This window comes from Hylobates moloch, unplaced genomic scaffold, assembly GCF_009828535.3.
Source record: "Hylobates moloch isolate HMO894 unplaced genomic scaffold, HMol_V3 SCAFFOLD_17, whole genome shotgun sequence".
In the NCBI taxonomy this organism is placed as follows: Eukaryota; Metazoa; Chordata; class Mammalia; order Primates; family Hylobatidae; genus Hylobates; species Hylobates moloch.
This window is the reverse complement of record NW_026652292.1, coordinates 43,817,352-43,838,199: the sequence shown is the minus strand read 5'-3', so window position 1 is coordinate 43,838,199 and position 20,848 is coordinate 43,817,352. Positions and strand designations below refer to the sequence as shown.

At 39.5% G+C, this 20,848-nt stretch overlaps 1 protein-coding gene across 4 annotated transcripts in view; it reads left to right on the top strand.

Moving 5' to 3' along the window:
* Positions 1–20,848, top strand: part of ATP10D (ATPase phospholipid transporting 10D (putative)) — a 108,517-nt gene that overhangs the window by 83,540 nt on the left and 4,129 nt on the right. For 3 of the 4 annotated variants that reach the window (XM_032135373.2, XM_032135375.2, XM_058430029.1), the window contains exons 17-22: positions 2,862–2,938; positions 3,573–3,698; positions 7,193–7,393; positions 10,814–10,894; positions 12,365–12,469; positions 17,743–17,930. In XM_032135373.2, coding sequence (XP_031991264.1) covers positions 2,862–2,938; positions 3,573–3,698; positions 7,193–7,393; positions 10,814–10,894; positions 12,365–12,469; positions 17,743–17,930 — 778 coding nt within the window. The remainder of the gene's footprint in view (positions 1–2,861; positions 2,939–3,572; positions 3,699–7,192; positions 7,394–10,813; positions 10,895–12,364; positions 12,470–17,742; positions 17,931–20,848) is intronic. The other variant, XM_032135376.2, reaches the window with a different exon arrangement.

Below are 20,848 nucleotides of genomic sequence, written 5' to 3'. Positions count from 1 at the left end.
CCATCACCTATTTGAGCACCTTCTGTGAACCAGGTAGTAGGGATGTGACATGGTAAACAGTATAATAGTCCAGACTTCTTAGTTTAGTGTCAGACCCCCAAATCAGCAAGCTTAAATCAAGTAATAAACTGAGTCACAGAACTGAAAAATCCATGTGTTCTACCTTCAGGAAAGCTAAATTCAAGGACATGAGAATTCATTTATTTATCCATTCCACACAAATATTTATCAAGTGCCTTTTTTGTACCAGACATTTTTCTAAGAAATGGAGATACAAGAGTATATAAAATTGACAAACTACCTTTATACAAGGAACTTACGTCTAGTAGGAAGGCATACAGTAAAACAAAGCATAAATCTGTAAGGAATCAGATAGTGATAAGTACTATTGAAAAAATAAAGTGGAATGAGGAGATGTAAAGCACTGGAGATGGGCTGGGGCTGCTCTTTTAAATACGATTTTCAAAGAAGTTCTCACTGCTAAGGTTGACTGTGAGCAGAGACATGAAGGAAATCATAAAGGGGCCATGGGAGACATGGGGAAGAATATTTCTGGAAGAGAAGACAGTGAAAATGAAAGCCATGAGGAGAACCATGTTTGGTGTGTCAGAGGACAAAGCCGGTTAAGCAAAGGGAGGTGTTTTCTGCAGGTTATTAAAGGTCAGAGAAGCAGCAGAGGGCCAGATCACATAGGGTCTTAGAGGACATTATAAAATTAGGGAGCCATTGAAGGATTTTGAGCAGAAGTGGGACATGATTTGCCTTAAATTTAAAATGATCATTTGGCTGTTCTGTCAGAGTAATTGTTGGACTGCAAAGACATATGAAATCAGTTGGAATAATTCAGCAAGAGATGATGGCAGCTTGGGCACAGCTGGGAGCAAAGGAAGGGTTGGGACGTGGTCAGATGATGGGCCTGGTCTGAAAAATGGGCATGGTCTGAAAAAAGACCCAGAGACATTTGCTGGCATATTGGACATGTTACATGAGAGAAAGAGTTGTGAAAGGGAACGCCAAAGTTATGTCTAAGAACAGAAAGAACAGAGCTGCCATTTACTGAGATAGAGGCAGGGGAAACTGGGAATTGGGTCTTAACACATGTGAAGTTTGAAAAGGCCATTAAATATCTAAGCGGTGATGTCAGGTAGGAAGTGAGAATAAAAGTCTGGAATTTAGGAATAAGAAATTGGCTAGAGATATAAATTTGAGAATCAGAAGTCTAGTGGATATCAGGCCGGGTACAGTGACTCACGCCTGTAATCCCAGCACTTTGGGTGGCCGAGGTGGGTGGATCACTTGAGGTCAGGAGTTCGAGATCAGCCTGGCCAACGTGGTGAAACTCCACCTCTATTGCAAATACGAAACTTGGCCCGGCATGGTGGTGGGATCCTGTAATCCCAGCTGCTAGGGAAGCTGAGGCAAATAGTCACTTGTACCCGGGAAGCAGAGGTTGCAGTGAGCTGAGATTGTGCCACTGCATTCCAGCCTAGGAGACAGAGAAAGATTCTGTCTCAAAAAAAAAAAAAGAAATAAAAGAAAAAAAAAAAGACTCTAGTGGATATCAAAGCCTTGACACCAAAGAATGAGTATAACTGAAGAGAACTGTAGTATGAGATTAAGATCTCAGAGACTCTAGTGTTAAGAGGATATGATATGAGGACTTGGCATATCAGCTCTCTCTTTCAATGTCTGTTTTCCCTCTGGACTGCTTCCAGTCTCAGGTAACTTTTCCCCTCAGGGTGGTGATGTAGCCACTAAAACTCCTGGGTTTCCATCCTATCCTATTAACAACTTGGGTGAAAAGATAGCATCACTTTTCAGATTGCTGCAGTAAAGTTTCAGGATTAAGGTGGAATTTTGTTCAATTATCTTGTTGAGTAAACAGATAAATAAATGAATTATTCAAGCTTATGGATCCAAATGCTTCCGAAGCGAAAACTCCTGGATTTATAATTACAGATAACATAGTTATATTATAATTCATTACATTATAATTATATTTACCATGTAAATTATATTTAATACTTATAATTTATATCATGCATTATATAATATATAACAATTATATTATAACTTATAATAATGTCAATTAATTGGAGTCATATGTCCATCTCTGAACCAGTTACTGAGGCCAGGGAATAGAAGATGCTGATTGTACAGATCTGGGTCACTTGCTTACCTATAAATATGGAGGTTTGAGTTCACCCTAACAAACCACATAAACTAAGAATTTCCAAGGAAAACCAGTACACCTTTACTGAAAAACAGGTGAATTGTTGGTGATCAATTGTTCATTACCAGCAGGAATGTGGTACCTCCTCCTAAGAAGCTTCCTGTGTTGGGGGAGATCAGTAAGTCTGTATGCAGCCATGATACTGTGTGATGGGTGTTCTAGAGATACATAGGGTGGTGCTGAAGCCTTATGAAAGGGCATCTGATCTTTAAAAAAGTATGAGAAGGATTTCCCAGAGGAAATGACATCTAAGCTGAGAGCAAGAAAAATTGAAATCCAGAAAAGTGAGCTGGGGGTGATCAGGACGGTATTGTTATCATGTGCGTGGCTACAGGGAGAAGGGTGTATCTGGAGAGTTGAAAGTAGCATGAGTGACATGAAAAACAAGATCAGTCTGGGTAGGTGCCATTGCGTGAAGGAGTTTAAAGCAGTGTTGAGTTTGGAATTCTTCCTGATGGCAGTGGGATGCCACTTCATTTCTGTTTCACTTACTTCCAGGAAACTTGCAGAATGGGATGAACTTTGAAGGATTTATGTGTTCACTTGAGCTGCCCCTATTGATTTGCAACATTTACACCCTTTCGTTACTCCTCATATGTTTCTCTCCTTTTTTTTCTGCCTCATGAAGGTGATGGTGCCAATGATGTTAGCATGATACAAGTGGCAGACATTGGGATAGGGGTCTCAGGTCAAGAAGGCATGCAGGTGAGTGGATATTGTGCACCCAAGCTCTGTGGCCTTGACCTGCCCATCCAAAGGCAGCATTCTCCATGGTAAATTCTCTGTGGCAGAGTGAGGCTGTGTGTGGCTAGCTGAGGAGTGGGAGATGGGAAGTTTACCTATCCATTCATTGATTTTTTTTACTAGGTGAGTATTATAGCATTTTCCTGGGTAATTTTAGCTGTATTATTCACTTGTTAAAAATAGAGCTCATCTAAAATCACAGGAATATATATTTTAGTCCTGCAATGGCTGCGTAAATTCTGACTCTGAAGAAGCTACTAAGGATTTGAATGAAGGACCTAAAGATCTTGAGGCAGGAGAGGGAGGAAAAAAAAGGGAGAGAAGAGGATATGAGAGGAGAAGGAAGGAAGTGCGAGTGTCCTATTTGTGCACACGTGTGTGTGTGTGTGTGTGTATGTGTGTGTTGGATGGTATTTTAGGCACAAAATTCAGATAAAAGCTCATAATCCAAAAAACTGATGTTCATTCATGTATGGAACAAATGCGGTCAGAAGAAGGTAGAATATGAGGCCTAGGGTTTCCCAAGAATTGTGCTGTGTCTGTTCTAACATGTTTGATCACTCAGGATGGCATTCTCTCCCCATTGCATCTGCAGGCTGTGATGGCCAGTGACTTTGCCATTTCTCAGTTCAAACATCTCAGCAAGCTCCTTCTTGTCCATGGACACTGGTGTCATACACGGCTTTCCAACATGATTCTCTATTTTTTCTATAAGAATGTGGTATGTAACCCGAGAGAATTTGTCCTTTTTCCCTTCGTACCTTCCAAGACTGTTGCATCAAGGATGAAGACGAAGTGTCCTATGCTAAGCTCACTTTCCTTATTGATGTATTGGGAACAGCCAGGACTGGTCTTGCTGTCTTACCAGAACTAAGCTCGGAATGTGCTGTTTCAGCTGCTGACAGCAAATTGCCAGGCTTGTCCATCTGCTAACATTTTCTACTCCCTGTGCATTTAAATTAAGTCCTGTCTGTTTCATTTAAAATCCAGTTTTTGACCTTCCATAAAAAAGGCTGTGACAAGAAGAATTATGAAATGTTTAATGTTATCTGTCAGTGCAGAATGAAAAGGTTTGCATCGTTTTACTGGAAATACCAAAAAATATCAGCTCTTCCAAATTAATGCCCCGTGTGTTATAATAAAGACACAGATACAGATGAAAGCCTAGTATGTGTTAGCGTGTGGCTGGCTGTTGCTCACAGATGCAAGAATTCTCTAGCCAACCTATAAAATGTATTTGTGCTCAGTAGTTATTTAATGATAAATGAACCATATTTTGATTCTATAATTCATAAAAGGGCAGAATTTGATTAGAAATCCAGGCCTCTAATCTTCAGCCTGCTATTTAAATTTCAGTTTTCTTTTTTTATAAAATCATATGTAATCAGATGTAAGTATCTTCTAAGTGGGGTAATTATGTAAATATCGTGAATTTTAGGCCAAATTCACTCTTAGTCTTTAAAGTGCATATGTAGTATGTTAGTAGTAGACATGGGTTGATGTCACTCTATTAAAATACAATTTTTAGGGAAAGAAAGTCATTTTTAGGAGATGCCAAATGTGTAATGTAGAACTCTGTGTGCGCGTGTGTATGTCCATCGGTAGAAACATTTTTTTTTCCTGCAGCACAATATACTTTTCAGGAATCTCTCAAGACTTTACTGATTAGAATTAGTGCAGTTAGTCAAAGTTTAGTAGAACTCAGATACTTTAGGAAAATATTTGAAATGTATAAACTCCCTGCCTGAGTATGTGCTTCTGGGAAAACTGCAGCTTGTAATTTACAATTCGAGAACTTAGTGGTCAATGGCTTTTTAAGAGGAGCCCCTTTCCCAAGTTTTTATTTTAAACCTTTGCATTTGTTCACCTTCGCCCCTATTGTGGCAATATCCATTCACCTCTTCACCTCCTTTTAACTCCAGATTGAATCCAACAGTAAAGAAATACCAGTATTAGGAGGAGATGGTGTACACTCCCGAAGACAGGGAGTGTTCGTTAGTAGAATCAGGACCTCAGTGGTCTTCCTGCTCCATAACCCTTGAGTGGCCATTCATACTGATAATCTCCAGACTTAATTGATATCTCTTATTTACCTAGCTAAACAATGCATATTTTATGTGCTATGCAAAGGTCTTGGACCAGAAGCCATTGGAGTAGCTTATCTTTCTGAGACCATGGTTCTTGGATGTTGGACAACCTTTGAGGTGCCATTGAAGACTATGGATTCATTCCCCCAGAATAGCATCCCAAACCACAAACAATACATTTTCAGAAACTGGGCCTGATCCATGTCCGTAGACGCTAGGCTAAGAAAATATATTCTGGCCAGGTGGGGTGGCTCACGCCTGTAATCCCAGCACTTTGGGAGGCCGAAGCAGGTAGATCACGAGGTCAAGAGATCGAGAAATTCAAAATCTATTCTAAGGATTGTGGCCCTTGTCCTGAGGTTCTAGTGTATCTGTGATGACAATTTTTTTTTAATAAGACATTTTACAGATCATGACTACTTTCTTGTTTGTGTGTTTGATTTTTGAGACAGGATTTCACTCTGTCCCCCAGGCTGAAGTGGAGTGGCGTGATATCGGCTCACTGTAACCTCTGCCTCCCGAGTTCAAGCTATCTTCCCATCTCAGCCTCCTGAGAAGCTGGGCCTAAAGGCACGCGCCACCATACTTAGCTGATTTCTGTCTGGTTTTTTTTTTTTTTTTTTTTGGTAGAGACAGGATTTCACCGTGTTGGCCAGGATGGTCTTGAACTCCTGACCTCAAGTGATCTGCCCGCCTTGGCCTCCCAAAGTGCTGGGATTACAGGCATAAGCCACTGCATCCGGCCGATGATGACCATTTTCTAACTTGATCTTGATACTAAGCCCTAAGGTAGTATAATTCTCATTTTACAGAGGAGGAAATAATAATTCAGGGTGGTTAGGGAAATGACCTAAAGGCAAAGAATCAATTGGAAGTATCCCCCAGCCTTGAAACAGAACTCTCTCTAAGTCCAATATCCTTTCCTGTGGCCTGCCCTCCTTGAAAGCACAGAGCTTTTTATAGTGAACTTAGTTTGTCTGAGACAAAATACTACAGGAAACCATGTAGAATTCCTGTGCCTGGCCTCTAGGGTCACCAACTATCCAGGTTTTCCTGAGAGTGTCCCGGTTTTAGCACTGGGAGTCCCAAGGCCTGGGAAACCCCTCAGTCCCAAGCAAACTGGGATGGCTGACCACTCTGCTGGCACCATTCCATTTCACCACTATGTATTTATGAACCCAGAAGGCAAGAAAATGGACATTTGTGCTGTGCCTACTCCATGTCTGTGCCAGGCACTGGGCTAGATTTTCATCATCTAGAGTTGAATCCTTCAGTTTGAACACTAGTTCTGCTACTTCTTAGCCACGTGGCTTTGGGCAAGTTTCTTAGTCTCTCTGTGCCTCAGTATCTTAGTCTGTTCAGGCTGCTATAACAAAGTACCACAGACAGGCGGCTTGTAAACAACATTTTCTTCCCCACTATTCTAGAGGCTGGAAATCCAGATGAGGGGACCAGAATGGTCAGGTTCCGGTGCGGGTTTTCTTCTGGATTGTAGACTTCTCATTATATCCTTACATAAAAAGAGATGAGATGATGAGAGCTCACTGGGGTCCCTTTTACAAAGAAACTGATTCCATTCATGAGGCCTCCAATGCCATGGCCTGATCACCTCCCCAAGGTACCACCTCCTAACACTATCACAGTGGGGATAGTGCTCTGTGCTCTCAAGTAGGGCAGACCACAGGAAAGGACATTGGTCTTAGATAGAGGGAGTTTTGTTTCAAGAGGATTTCAAATAAATTTTGGGATTAACATTCAGTTAATTACACTTAATTAAATTAACATTCAGTTCATTACACTTCATTTCCTGATCTGTAAAATGGCAACAACAGTGTAATTCCCAGGTTGTTATAATGATTAAATGAATTATTCCTAAAGCACTTAGAACAGTGCTAGCACCACATAATAAGTGGTGTGTGTGTGTGTGTGTGTGTACATACATGTGCACACTTTAATTTAATAAAATATTTATCAAAAAAAAGCCGCAAGGTAAATTGTGGTCCTCTCTTATGTAAGAAAAGTGCAGAGAGGCTGAGGTCACCCAGCTCAAAATGGCAGCATTTGGAATGTGTAATCATAGCACACATTACTGATTCTAAGATCTCAATGTCCTTCTTTGTGTCTCCAGGCCTATGTGAACCTCCTTTTCTGGTACCAGTTCTTTTGTGGATTTTCAGGAACATCCATGACTGATTACTGGGTTTTGATCTTCTTCAACCTCCTCTTCACATCTGCCCCTCCTGTCATTTATGGTGTTTTGGAGAAAGATGTGTCTGCAGAGACCCTCATGCAACTGCCTGAACTTTACAAAAGTGGCCAGAAATCAGAGGTAGGTGTTAAAGCAAGAGTGCTTGGATGGATACATATCCATTTTCAAAGCCAGTGTGTTTTCTTAGTTAGCCAAATACTGCAGTCTACTCAGAACTGTTTGAAATATCTGATTGTTTTAAAAGATCTCTACTCATGTGGTAGATATTCACTTACTTAACTTTGAGGTAAATACAGATTAATCTATGAAGGGCCTTATGTACTTATAAGAAGAAATCTGAAGTTTGAATCTTACAACCAATAATATCTAACATTTACTAAACCCCATTGCCATCTATTGTGCTAACTACTTAACATCCCCCGTCTGATTTATCTTCATGAAAACACGTTGAGACAGAACCTAGTGTTGGTCCCATTCTAAGATGAAGAATCTGAACCTCAAAGGGGTTAAGTAATTTTTCAAGAAATCCCACCACTAAAAAGTGGTTCAGTATATGTTAGAAAGAATAGGTTATGTTTACTCTGAGTTTAAATTCTGGTTCTGTGGTATGTGACCTTGGTAAATTTTTTAACTTGCCTGTGCTGTAGGTTCTTTATGGGAATGAAGTGAGGATTAAGGAAGATAATACAGGTACAACTTCCAGCCATAGCAAGCTCTCAACGTTGTCATTTTTACCCTTCAGAATTAACCAGAAATTTGAGGAAATCCCAAATTCAAAATAATGCACTTATTTTCATCGGTCTAACTATTCTGACTTGAAATGCCTTTCTGGAATGGAGAGCCATTTAGTGTCCTTACACTACCTAGAACAACCAACAGAGAAATCACAGATTCAGCTTTCAGGAAAGAAGGGGTCCTTATAATCCTCTAATATTATCCAATCCATTCAGACCAAGGAACTACATGGGTTTTCCTAAAGGAGTCCAGTCTGATTTAAAGTCCAAGCCAGGATGCAAGAACATGTAGTTGATGTCAGAGAAGCTTGTCCCATGCCCCAGGCATAATTGAAATTCCAGATCCACTGAGGAAAGGAGGGTTGAGGGAGATTTTCAATCAAAGTTTTTATAGCCTGTATTTTAAAAGCCCATTTGTATGGACTAAAGATTGTTATTTGTCTTTATCCTTGGGAGAAGTAAGATCGTTTCCTGTTGTTGAATCCTCTCACCAATCTTGGTACACATTGTTCTAGTGAGCTGGCCAGTTATATAAAACATGATCACAGCAGGCAGAGTTTCCCAGCATGTAGCTATTGATAAAAGGTAACTGATTTCATTGACTTTACATTCTAAAATTTGTCCTTTCTTTGAACTTGGCCTCCAACAAAACTATGTTTTATGCTTGGGTCATTTTCCTGTGTTCAGTGTCATGAAATATACTTTCCAGAGCTACAGAATCTCTCTCCTGTAAAGATGAGTCTGGAAGTCTGCAGTCAGAAGCTTCCCTTCCACAGAGCCTCACCCCCATCTCTCATCACCCACAATCTTCTTTTTTGGCTTTGGCTTCATGTCCAGACTTTCCCCTTTCAGTTTCCAGTGGACCCTGTGAGTTAATCCCTCCAGCCTCTCATTTATCTTAATCATGATCCTTCTCTCTTTACTTTTATAAGTCCTATCCCTCATGTGACTGTGGGAAATTGTATTTCTTTCCTTTTACTCTAGGTTCTTTGAGCAACCTCTATTTCCCCAGATGCATGAAGTTATATTTTAACTTATCCCTAAGTGCTTCTCTCTTGCCCAGTGGCATTTTGCTTGCCCCTTTGTCTCTGGCACATTCTCTTCCACCATTGGATTGGGCTTCTGCTGAGATTTTATGGAAGAAAGGCAGGCAGAATATCCCTCATATCCAATGAGGAAATAATAGAAGAAGATATAGAGAAAAGTGGACTGGAAACAATGAATCTCCATTGCTTTGATTTTCCAGAGGACGGAGGGACAAAAAAGGATAGATGTAAAAATTCCAAGTGTATGCTTTTAAAGAATGGAAGAACGTATATGGAGAATTTGTATATTTATAAAGCTTTGTTCTTTAAGAGACAGTGCGACATTTTCAAGGAAGTTTCAGCCTCTGCCTTTGGAAGAAAACAAGACTGAGAACATGTTAGGAAAAGACTAGCTCAGGGATGTGACACATGTTTTTCCAATTTTGTTCATGGCAGATATCACTAATAAGTGATAGCACTCTTTCCTGCTGGATCTGAATGCAGCCTCAGAATCCTTCACACAGCCTCAGAATCCAACTTCAGAGTTGGCTCTTGTTTGAAAAGTCATTTTCAATCATTTGACTATTGTCTCTTACTCTTTCTTTTTTTCTCTAAGATTTGTGTAGGAAGCAGTTTAGTACATGAAAACTTGTATATGAATACTTTATTAACCCGATAAATATTTGTTGGGCACCTGGTATGTACAAGACACTGTTTTAGTCACTTGAATAAAAGAGTCAACATTCTATTCTATGATGCTTGCATTCCACTGAGAGAACTAGAAAATTTATTAAACAGAGAGAATTATTCGTGATGGTGATGAGATACTTCTCAGATTTCCATGGTAGTAAGTGCCTGAGTGGGCACAACTTTTAGACTGGTTTGGTCTGCCTGTATGAGGAAGTGATACTTGAGCTAGGATACAAGTAATGAGGAAATGCTTATGTAGGAGGTCCAGGAAAAGAATTCCTGGCAGAGAGAATAGCACAGGTGAATCCCTGAGGAAAGAATGGATTTGGCACATTTGAGGAAAAGAATGAAGGTCCATGCTGCAGAATCAAAACGGCAAGAAGTAACCTTGGAGAACTATTCAGTGGGCAAACCATGTAGGACCCTACAGGTCATGAGAAGAAACTTAGATTGTGTTGGAAACGCAGTGGGAAGTCATTGGAGAGAGTGGAAGGAGTCAATCTGATTAATTAGAGAGATGGCATGACCTGGTTTACATTTTTTAAGTCCATTTCCAATTTGCCTTAAGAATACCGCACTGGCAGCAAGCTGCCTTTTTTTTCTAAATTGGAAATGGGTTTAAGACCATCTGGCTGATTTTGGAAGATTGGATTGAGAATAGGGGAGGAAGCAAACAGGGCAGTTAGATGGCTATCCAGCCATTCATAGAGACAGTTGGTGGTGAATTGGAATGAAGGGAGTAATTTAGAGAAAGAGAAATGGATGGAGTTGGAGAAGTTTTGGAACAGTACTTTCTGATCAGTAGGAAAGGAGAAGTTAGTACTACTGGCTGTATTTCAGCTAGATTTAAAATTTATCCTGTAATAAAGGCAACATGAGTTGAATAAACGTTCCTTCAAGGATTTTTTTCATCATGTTTACTTGTGAACCCATCACATTCAGTTACCCTTATCTTTACCTCTGTTGACAAATACCACTTGAAGAAATGGAGCTTTCTCTCAGAGAAACAAATGTAAGTACTGGCTTGTGTTGTTTCTTTTCTTGGACCCTTGTTAATCCTACTCCCTCCCCATTATCTGCTTCATTTCTAGGCATACTTACCCCATACCTTCTGGATCACCTTATTGGATGCTTTTTATCAAAGCCTGGTCTGCTTCTTTGTGCCTTATTTTGTGAGTCTTTGTTCACTTAGTATATTTGTTATTAATGAATCAATGATGCTTCTTTGTACTTTGCCACCACTATCAGCATAAAGGAGGGCAGATTGCTCATATAATCAGGTTGATTATTAACTGACTAAATTATAATCTCCCCAAAAATATATGTTAGGTAATGGATTAAATTTAGATAGACATAGCTAGTTTGAGTCCTCTTAGGCCTCTTGTTAACCCTGTACTGCTTAAAAATTTTTATCAATGACTTGAACAAAATTGGATGTCTGGCTATATAATTAGATTAGTCAAAAATCAGACAGGCTGGGCACAGTGGCTCACATCTGTAATCTCAGCATTTTGGGAGGCTGAGGCAGGTGGATTGCTTGAGTTGAGGAGTTTGAAACCAGCTTGAGCAACACAGTGAGGCCACCATCTCTACAAAAAATTTAAAAATTAGCTAGCTGAGTGTAGTGGTGTGGACCTGTGGCCCCAGCTATTTGGGAGGCTGAGGTAGGAGGATTGCTTGAGCCCAGGAGGTCTAGGCTGCAGTGAACTGTGATTGTGCCACTGCGCTCCAGCCTAGACAACAGAGTGAGACCCTGTCTAAAAAAAATCAGAGAGGCAATGCCAGAATAGTGAGTGCTGGGCTAATTCTACTCGAATGATATTCAGAGCATTAAATTTAAGATTCCATGAGTAGTGTCTCTAAAACTGTAAAACCTGTTTTGCAGGTAAAGAATGGAAGAAATGTAACAAAGCAAAGAATGTATGAACTTTAATTTTAGACAATTTAGGCTAACACCACACACAAAGCAGCATTGTATAGCTGCTCATCCACATACACCCTTCTCCTAAAGAAAACAACTGTTTTATCATGGGTGGTGTTAACAGAAGCACAGTATTAAGAATGAAAAAGATGATCATTTCTAAATTGACAATTTTTATTCTTTATTCAAATAAAATCATTTGAATTAGCATTGCTAGAGTTTTCTGGCTATACTGCATTTCAGGAGAAATATAAACAAGGCAATGTGAAGTATACTCAGAATAGAATGAAGATGATGGTGAAACATGAGAAAATTGTGTCATGAGAGGAATAGCATAAGGACTTGAAGACATATAGGAAAGGAGGGTATATTTTCCTAGGAAAGATAGTTATAATAGCTGCCTCAAAGATTTGTAGCTCTATTAAATAGAACAAATTTCTCTATACCTTGAAAAGCTAGAAGTGTGAGTAAGAGGTTCCAGGAGGATCAATTATGATTCAGAATAAAGAGGAATTCCAGTTGAAAAAAACTGAAGATTAGATGCCCTGTCTGGGAGAGAGTCAGTCTTTTACTTGTGAAAATGTTCAAGTTTGTTTCAAATGGCCAGTTCACAGGGACCTTGTAGAAGGGACTCAAGCCTTGGTTGAGCTGTAGATAAAGTGATGTTACCCACACCAAGTTGCACAACTCTCCAGGATCATCTAATGTCCTCTCTTTGTAGACCTACCAGGGCTCAGATATTGACATCTTTGCATTTGGAAACCCCCTGAACACAGCTGCTCTGTTCATCATTCTCCTCCATCTGGTCATTGAAAGCAAGAGTTTGGTGAGTGTTTTTCTTGCCTCTGAAGTAGCCTGAAATCTTTTATGCTTGGGGATATGTCTTCTATTAGCAGTGACCCTGAAGATAAGTGGTCATGAGAAGAGTAATGAATCTATGGGAGAAGGGTGATCACAGCTACTCTGGGTGATCATTGAGTGCCATTATGCTGAGGTTGATATGTAGCTGGGGATAGTGGAAAACACCTGCCTTGCTCCCTTTGGTAGTATCAGTGGTGGAGGGTTCATGGAGATGTGAGACAGACTGGAGGGATATTTAACCTTCATTCTTCAAGACCAAGCTGATTACTTTCAGTAAAAATGAAAAAAGGTGTTGTATCATAATCCTGGTACAGTGACTTTAGGGATGATTTTATGCCTTCCTCATAATAGAAAAAATCTTTTTTGGCTCTCCTTTGGGTAAAACCCTTCAGTGGTTTCCCATTGTACTTGGAATAAAATATGAAAGCCCTAAGATGGTGCAGTGACGCTGTACTTCTCTCTTCAACCTCATTTCCTCATATTCATGGGCTGGAACCACCTTATCCCTCTTTCAGTTTCTTCAATACGTTGAACTGATTACCACATCAGAATCTCGGCACTTAACATATCTTTTAACGGAGGTAATTTTCATTCCCCCCTTGTATCCCTGCACTTCACCCAACTCAAATGTTATTTTAAATTTCATCAAGAATGTAATTTCCCCCAACAGCCTTTCCCTAACCACCCATTCTCTGATACCATTCTCTTGCTTTTACTCATAACTCTAATCATAATTTATATTTATTTAATTATGTGATTATCTGAGACCAGGTGCAGTGACTCACACTTGCAATTCCAGAGTTTTGGGAGGCTGAGGTGGGAGGATCACATGAAGCTAAGAATTCAAGACCAGCCTGGGCAACATAGTGAGACCCTGTCCCTACAAAAAATAACAAAACTAACTGTGTGTCATGGCACCTGCCAGCAGTCTCAGCCACTTGGGAGACTGAGGAGGAGGCTCGCTTAAGCCCAACAGTTGGAGGCTGCAGTAAGCTATGATTATGCCACTGCACTCCAGCTTGGGAAACAGAGAGAAACCCTGTCTCTAAAAACAAAAAAATGTGATTATCTTATTCATATTTATCTTCCGCATTAGACTATGCTTTCCGTGAGGGTAGGGTTCATGCCTATTTTGTTCGCCGCTATATACCAGTGTTAAAGGACAAGACTGGCACACAGCAGGTGCTTAAAAAATATTTGAATGGATAAATAAATGATTAAATAACCAGTTTTGGGGTTCAGTTTACCGTCCTCATAACATATGAATTTTAAATAGGAAATAGCTGAATAAGGTTATAGTTTAAAATATATGAAGTTATATTACAAAATTATTTATAACAATTTCTAAAGTAGGGCTGATTATTTTGGACATTATTTGCTTTGCTTATAATCATCTATAACAAAATCTTACAAGCTAAAATGTAGTAAAAGGTTAATATCTGCAAATACCAGATGAGTAGAGTAAAGGAAATTCTAGAACTGAAATATTTGGGATTGTTTTTATACCTATTCAATTTTTAAGCAATTGCATTGGTACTTTTGGTGGCCACCTGAGAAAATGCCAAAGATTCTGACATTTATTAGTGTGCCAGAGGATTTAACACATAAAGTGTATCAGTTTGGGTTCACTGATTATGAGCAACATCATCTGAATAACCTGAAAAAATAGAGAAGTTATTAAAAAATATAATGAAGAACCATGATAGAACAAAATAAAGAAATGCAAAAATATCTGAGAAACCAGAGTGATTCTGGAGATGCACAGAGTAGAAACTAATGGTCAGACTTGTCAGGATGGTCCTCTGGTCTGAACTGGCTCCATTCATTTTCTTTCTGCTCTTGCCCCACTGTGCTCCAAGTCTACTCTCTTGTGATGGAATCCTATTTCCCTAGCTTCAGTCACAGGCTTTGGCTAGGGGAGGAGTATTTTGCTGAGACTGCATACAATGCTGGGTGTCCTCACCAAGAAAGGGAGTGAAAGCTAGAGTCAAAGATAAACAGAGACTGCTGTTTAAAGGATGCATCATTAGAGAATTGTTTCTTATGCTGGAGGATGCATGGCTAGAGATCCTGGCCCTGCAGGTCTCTTGTTAGTAACAGCCAGCCATTCTGAAAGTGTAAAACTCTTTCCCTTCATGCTCTTATTCACCATCTCATTGCCACCTCCCACTTCCCTGTTGGTTTTTACCCAGTATTCTTTGACTTTCACTTCTTTGTATCAATTAACTTAAATGTATAAACTCTATGAAGTCACTATCTCACTTGCCAAAAGCATGTTTTTTGTTGTTTTTTGTTTGTTTGTTTTTGTTGTTGTTGTTGTTTTTGAGACAGAGTCTTGCTCTGTTGCCCAGGCTGGAGTGCAGTGGTGCTATCTCAGCTCACTGCAAGCTCCACCTCCCGGGTTCATGCCATTCTTCTGCCTCAGCCTCCCAAGTAGCTGGGACTACAGGCGCCCACCACCACGCCCTGCTAATTTTGTTTTTGTATTTTTAGTAGAGATGGGGTTTCACCATCTTAGCCAGGATGGTCTCGATCTCCTGACCTCGTGATCCGCCCGCCTCAGCCTCCCAAAGTGCTGGGATTACAGGCATGAGCCACTGAGCCTGGCCAAAGCATGTTTTAAGAGATAAAAAATTGGAACAAAATGGCTCAAATAGAAGGAAAGACATTTGAGAAAGAAAAAAAAGGAATTATTGTTTTAGCAGCATGAAGACGTTAATGCAGGAGTTAGCTAACATTTTTCTAGTTGTTTGTACATTTTATTAAAAAATAAGCAGTCCGTGTGACTCTTGTGAAGATATCTGCCATGGGGAAATACTTTGCAAGATTAGGAGAGAAAAGAAGAAAGTCTAATCTTATTTGAAAATTATAGCCCTAGAAAATAAAAGAGATTAATAAAAGCAGTGTTTCCCTAAAAAGCATGATATGCGCCACCAATAGTACACACAATGATTTTAGGTAGTACTGTATACTGCACTAAATAACACTAAATACTACATAATGTGAAGGTAATTCTCTTTTCATACTTCTGATTATATCAAAGAGGTATCTCATTTGATGCTATTATGTGGTATCACAGTAATTCTTGCTAATTTATCTTTATAACAAAGATTAATCAAACCCCAGACTCAGCTCTTTTATAACAGAGAATATTAATATTATGAAGTTGGTGCCAAAAAAACGCAATTATTTTTGCACCAACCTCATACATTTAAAGTAGGCATATACTTTTCTTCCTTTTTGAATTTAAATTTCTTTTTTTATTTCTAAAATTTTTATGGGTACACAGTAGGTGTATATATTTATTATGTATATGAGATGTTTTGATACAGGGATGCAATGTGAAATAAGCACATCATGGAGAATGGGGTATCCATCCCTTCAAGCATTTATCCTTTGAGTTACAAACAATCCTAATAGATCCTTTAAGTTATTTTAAAATATACAATTATTATTGACTATAGTCATCCCATTATGCTATCATATAGTAGATCTTAGTCATCCTTTCTAATTTTCTTGTGTACCCATTAACCATCCCCACCTCCCCTGATACCTCCACTACCCTTCCCAGGCTCTGATAACCATCCTTCTACTTTCTATGTCCATGAGTTCAATTGATTTGATTTTTAGATCCCACAAATAAGTGAGAACACACAGTATTTGTCTTTCTGTGCCTGCCTTATTTCATTTAACATAATGACCTCTAGTTCCATCCATGTTGTTGTAAGGGATAGAATCTCATTCTTTTTTTATGGCTGAATAGTACTCCATCATGTAGATATACCACAGTTTCTTTATCCATTCATCTGTCGATGAACACTTAGGTTGCTTCCAAACCTTGGCTATTGTAAACAGTGCTGCAGCAAACATAGGAGTGCAGATATCTCTTTGATATACTGATTTCCTTTCTTTTGGGTGTACAACCAACAGTGAGATTGGTGGATCATACAGTAGCTCAATTTTTAGTTTTTTGAGGAACCTCCAAACTGTTCTCCATAGTGGTTGTACTAATTTACATTCCCACCAACAATGTACAAGGGTTCCCTTTTCTCCACATCCTAACCAGTGTTTGTCATTGCCTGTCTTTTGGATACAAGCCATTGTAACTGGGGTGAGATGATATCTCATCGTACTTTTCTTTCTAGATAAAGTTACTTAATTAGTGAACCAATGTTAAGAAAAATAATACTGCGGCTGGGCGCGGTGGCTCACGCTTGTAATCCCAGCACTCTGGGAGGCTGAGGCGGGTGGATCACGAGGTCAGGAGATCAAGACCACGGTGAAACCCTGTCTCTACTAAAAAATAAAAATAAAAAATTAGCTGGGCGTGGTGGCAGGCGCCTGTAGTCCCAGCTACTCGAAGAGGCTGAGGCAGGAGAATGGCGTGAACCCGGGAGGCGGAGCTTGCAGTGAGCCGCGATTGCGCCACTGTACTACAGCCTGGGCGACAGAGCAAGACTCGGTCTCAAAAAAAAAAAAAAAGAAAAGAAAAAGAAAAATAATACTGCAAGATATACATAAATTGAAAGTAGCTAGGCTGTGGTATGACATGCAAACATTTACTTCTTGCTCATATAAAGTTGGCTGATATTCCAGACACCTCTAGAAGCAACCGTCCTCTGAGAGAACTTCTTGGTCAGTATGGAAGGAAAGGAGACAGCTTGGAAAATTGCGGACCAGCTCTTACATGCTTCTAACTGGAAAGTTTTACATACCCCGTGTACTCACATTTTATTAGTCAAAGCAAGACATATGGGCATGCTTAATTTCAAGGGAGCGTGGAAATGTGATCCACCTGAACACTTACTCAGGCAGGAGAATGACGGTATTCGTGATCAACAGTACCGTCTAATGCCTATTTGAGTGGCTTCAGTTTGAGGTTCACTGGGTTAAGGTATTACATTAACAAGGAAACAGACCAGTGAGTGACTATATGAAAAAAATTAAGGAGAAGATCCAGACACCTCTTGGTGCATGGATAGTATAGAATAAACTAGTCAACAGAATTCCCTTTTGGCATTTGATTTACTTTAGTTTTACAGAATTCAAACAGTGATGTAATTCATTCACAAAAAATACTCCCATCTCCTTGATATCTTATATTTTGTTTGTTAAGGTTTGTTACACCATTCATCCAGTGCTTAGATGTGTTGTCTCTTTAATGGAGCAGATTTGTCCAGGTGGCAATATCGTATCAGTGACAGAGCATTCATTTCCTCTGCTCTTCTTGTCTTACAGACTTGGATCCACTTGCTGGTCATCATTGGTAGCATCTTGTCTTATTTTTTATTTGCCATAGTTTTTGGAGCCATGTGTGTAACTTGCAACCCACCATCCAACCCTTACTGGATTATGCAGGAGCACATGCTGGATCCAGTATTCTACTTAGTTTGTATACTCACAATGTCCATTGCTCTTCTGCCCAGGTATGGTATTTATTTTATCATTGAGAGAATAAATGGAATCATAGGCTAAGAATCCTTCAAGCAACCACACTACTAAGAATGGTTGGCAGGTCACCCTGTTTAGTAGTGAGAAAGTCAATTTGTGTCCCAGTTAAAATATTGTTTTTTAACTCTTTTATCAGAGAACAAAAGTGGCTTAAGCAAACCGAGAGACTGATTTATCTCTCATGAAAAATTTTATCTGGTTGACAGTTTACAGGGATAGGGTAGCTTTGCTTCACGGGGTTATCTAAGGACTTAGATCCTTTTCTCTATCTTTTTACTTTGCTGTCTCCCAAGGGTCAGGCCCTTGTTTGGGTCCATTTCGTGCTGCCACAGTGGAATACCACAGGTAACTTATAAACAGAAATTTATTGGCTCACAGTTTTGGAGGCTGAAAAGTCTAATGTCAAGCCACCAGAAGATTTGACGATCCCAAGATGGCACCTTGAACACTGCACCTTCAGATGGTGGAAGGGCAAAGAGGCAAAAGGGGATCGAACTCGCCCTCTTATAATGGCATTAATCTCACTCAGGAGGGCTCTGCCTTATCACCTCTTAAAGGTCTTATCTCTTAATATTGTAAAAACAGCCGCTAAATTTCAACATGAGTTTTGGAGGGAATAAACATTCCAACCATAGCAGCCCTCATCTCATGACAGAAGGTGACTCAGCTGATCTTCAGCCCTGCTTGCCCCTGTATACAGGAATGGGAAAGTAGAGGGCAAGCAGCTTTGTTTTTATATTTTTGTTTGTTTGTTTGTTTTTCATGTAGTGGCATGAACCTACATATGTACATTGTAACTGAGTGGCTAAAATCTTGGAGTTTCTAAAAGGAAGAAAGGGAGACTGGGTGTTGAGGGACAAGTAGCAGTCTCTACTACAATCTGTAAGCACTGAACACTTTTCAACTTTCCTCCCTTATCTGAGTTCAGTTATTCCCCCAGTTCTAGTTTAATCTGATTTATAGTATTGTATGGGATGGAAATGACTAAGAAGAATACATGGGTTTTTAATATATAGATTCTTGGAACTCAGAACTCATCATCTCTGCAGTTTCACAAAATTTGTTTAGCTGAAAATATTATAACAAATAGTTGTTCTGCTTTTTTAAACATAAATGAGAGTCATAATGGTAAGTTCGTGTTATTCTATAACAGCATCAGCAAACTGTGGCAAACAGGCCAAATTTGGCCTACTGTCTAATTTTGTAAATAAAGCTTTGTTAGAATATAGCCATACTCACTTATATATGATCTATGGCTGCTTTTGCAATACAACAGCAGAACTGAATAGTTCTAACAAAGTTTGTCTGGCTCCCAATGCCTAAAACATTACTATCCAGCCCTTTACAGAAAAAGTTTGCCTGCTCTGATCTGTAACTGTATCATATGGCACAATGGACACAATCCTTTGTTGCTGATGAATATCTCTTCCAGAAATGCATAAGAAAACCCATCTGAGTTACTCAATGGTACTTATATATAACAATATCACTGTGAAACTAAGATACTTCTATAGTGCTCACTGCTATTGCCAGCTTCCAGATTAAAAACTGACAAGAAGAACTTACAGAATTTCTGAAAAAACAATTACTTTAAGGTTTTAGCTTTAAAAATTCTGGGACTTTCACAGTATAGTTCTGGGCCGGGCGCAGTGGCTCACGCTTGTAATCCCAGCACTTTGGAAGGCCAAGGCAGGCGGATCACGAAGTCAGGAGATCGAGACCACAGTGAAACCCCGTCTCTACTAAAAATACAAAAAATTAGCTGGGCGTGGTGGCGGGTGCCTGTAGTCCCAGCTAGTCAGAAAGGCTGAGGCAGGAGAATGGCGTGAACCTGTGAGGCGGAGCTTGCAGTGAGCCAAGATTGCACCACTGCACTCCAGCCTGGGCGACAGAGCAAGACTCCGTCTCAAAAAAAAAAGTATAGTTCTAATATTATTGTGGTAAGCTAAAAAATGACTCCCTAAACGATTTCCATGTCCTAATCCCTGTAACCTGTAAATTTTATCTTATGTGGCAAGAAACGAACTTTGCATAAGTGGTTACATTATGGATCTTGAGACAAAGAGATTAGTTATCCAGGTGGATCCTAAATGTAACCACAAGTGTCCTTATAAGAAAGAGGCAGAGGGAGATTTGACACAGAAGAGGAGAAGGCACTATGACTATGGGATCATGGATTCCTTAGCCACAAGCCAAGAAATGTCAGAAGCCACCAGAAGCTGGAAGAGGCAAGGAATAGATTGTCTACTAGAGGGTCCAGAGGGAGCACGCCCTTTCCAATACCTTGATTTTGGCCCAGTGAAGCTAATTTCATAATTTTTTGCCTTGAAAACATTGAGAGAATAATTTTTGTAATTCTAAGCTACCAAGTTTGTAATAACGTGGTATAGCAGTCATAGGAAACTAATACAGATTTGGGTACTCAGAATAGGTTTCTGCTATAACAAATGCCTAAAACTGTGGAAGTGGCTTTGAAACTGGATAATGGGCAGAGGCAGGGTGAATGTTGGCACATAATAGAAAAATCCTCCTAGACTTCCTTACACAGGCTCTTGGTAGAAATATGGACCTTAAAGTTGTAACCAGTGATCTTGATAGCTACATTTACTTATTAGTTCCAATATTTTATTTTAGGTTTTCTACATATACAGTAATGCCATTAGCAAATAATGACCAGTGTGTTTCTTTCTTTCCAATACATAGGCGCTTAATTTTTCTTATTGACCTGGCTAGGGAAGCTTGTCTTGTTTCTGATCCCAGAAGGAAAGGTTTCCATATTTCCCTATTAATTATGATGTTTTATATAGAATTTTATGACTATACCATTAACCAGCTTAAAGAAGTTCCATTCTATTCCTTTTCACATTTAAAACATATATAAATTTGTGTATCC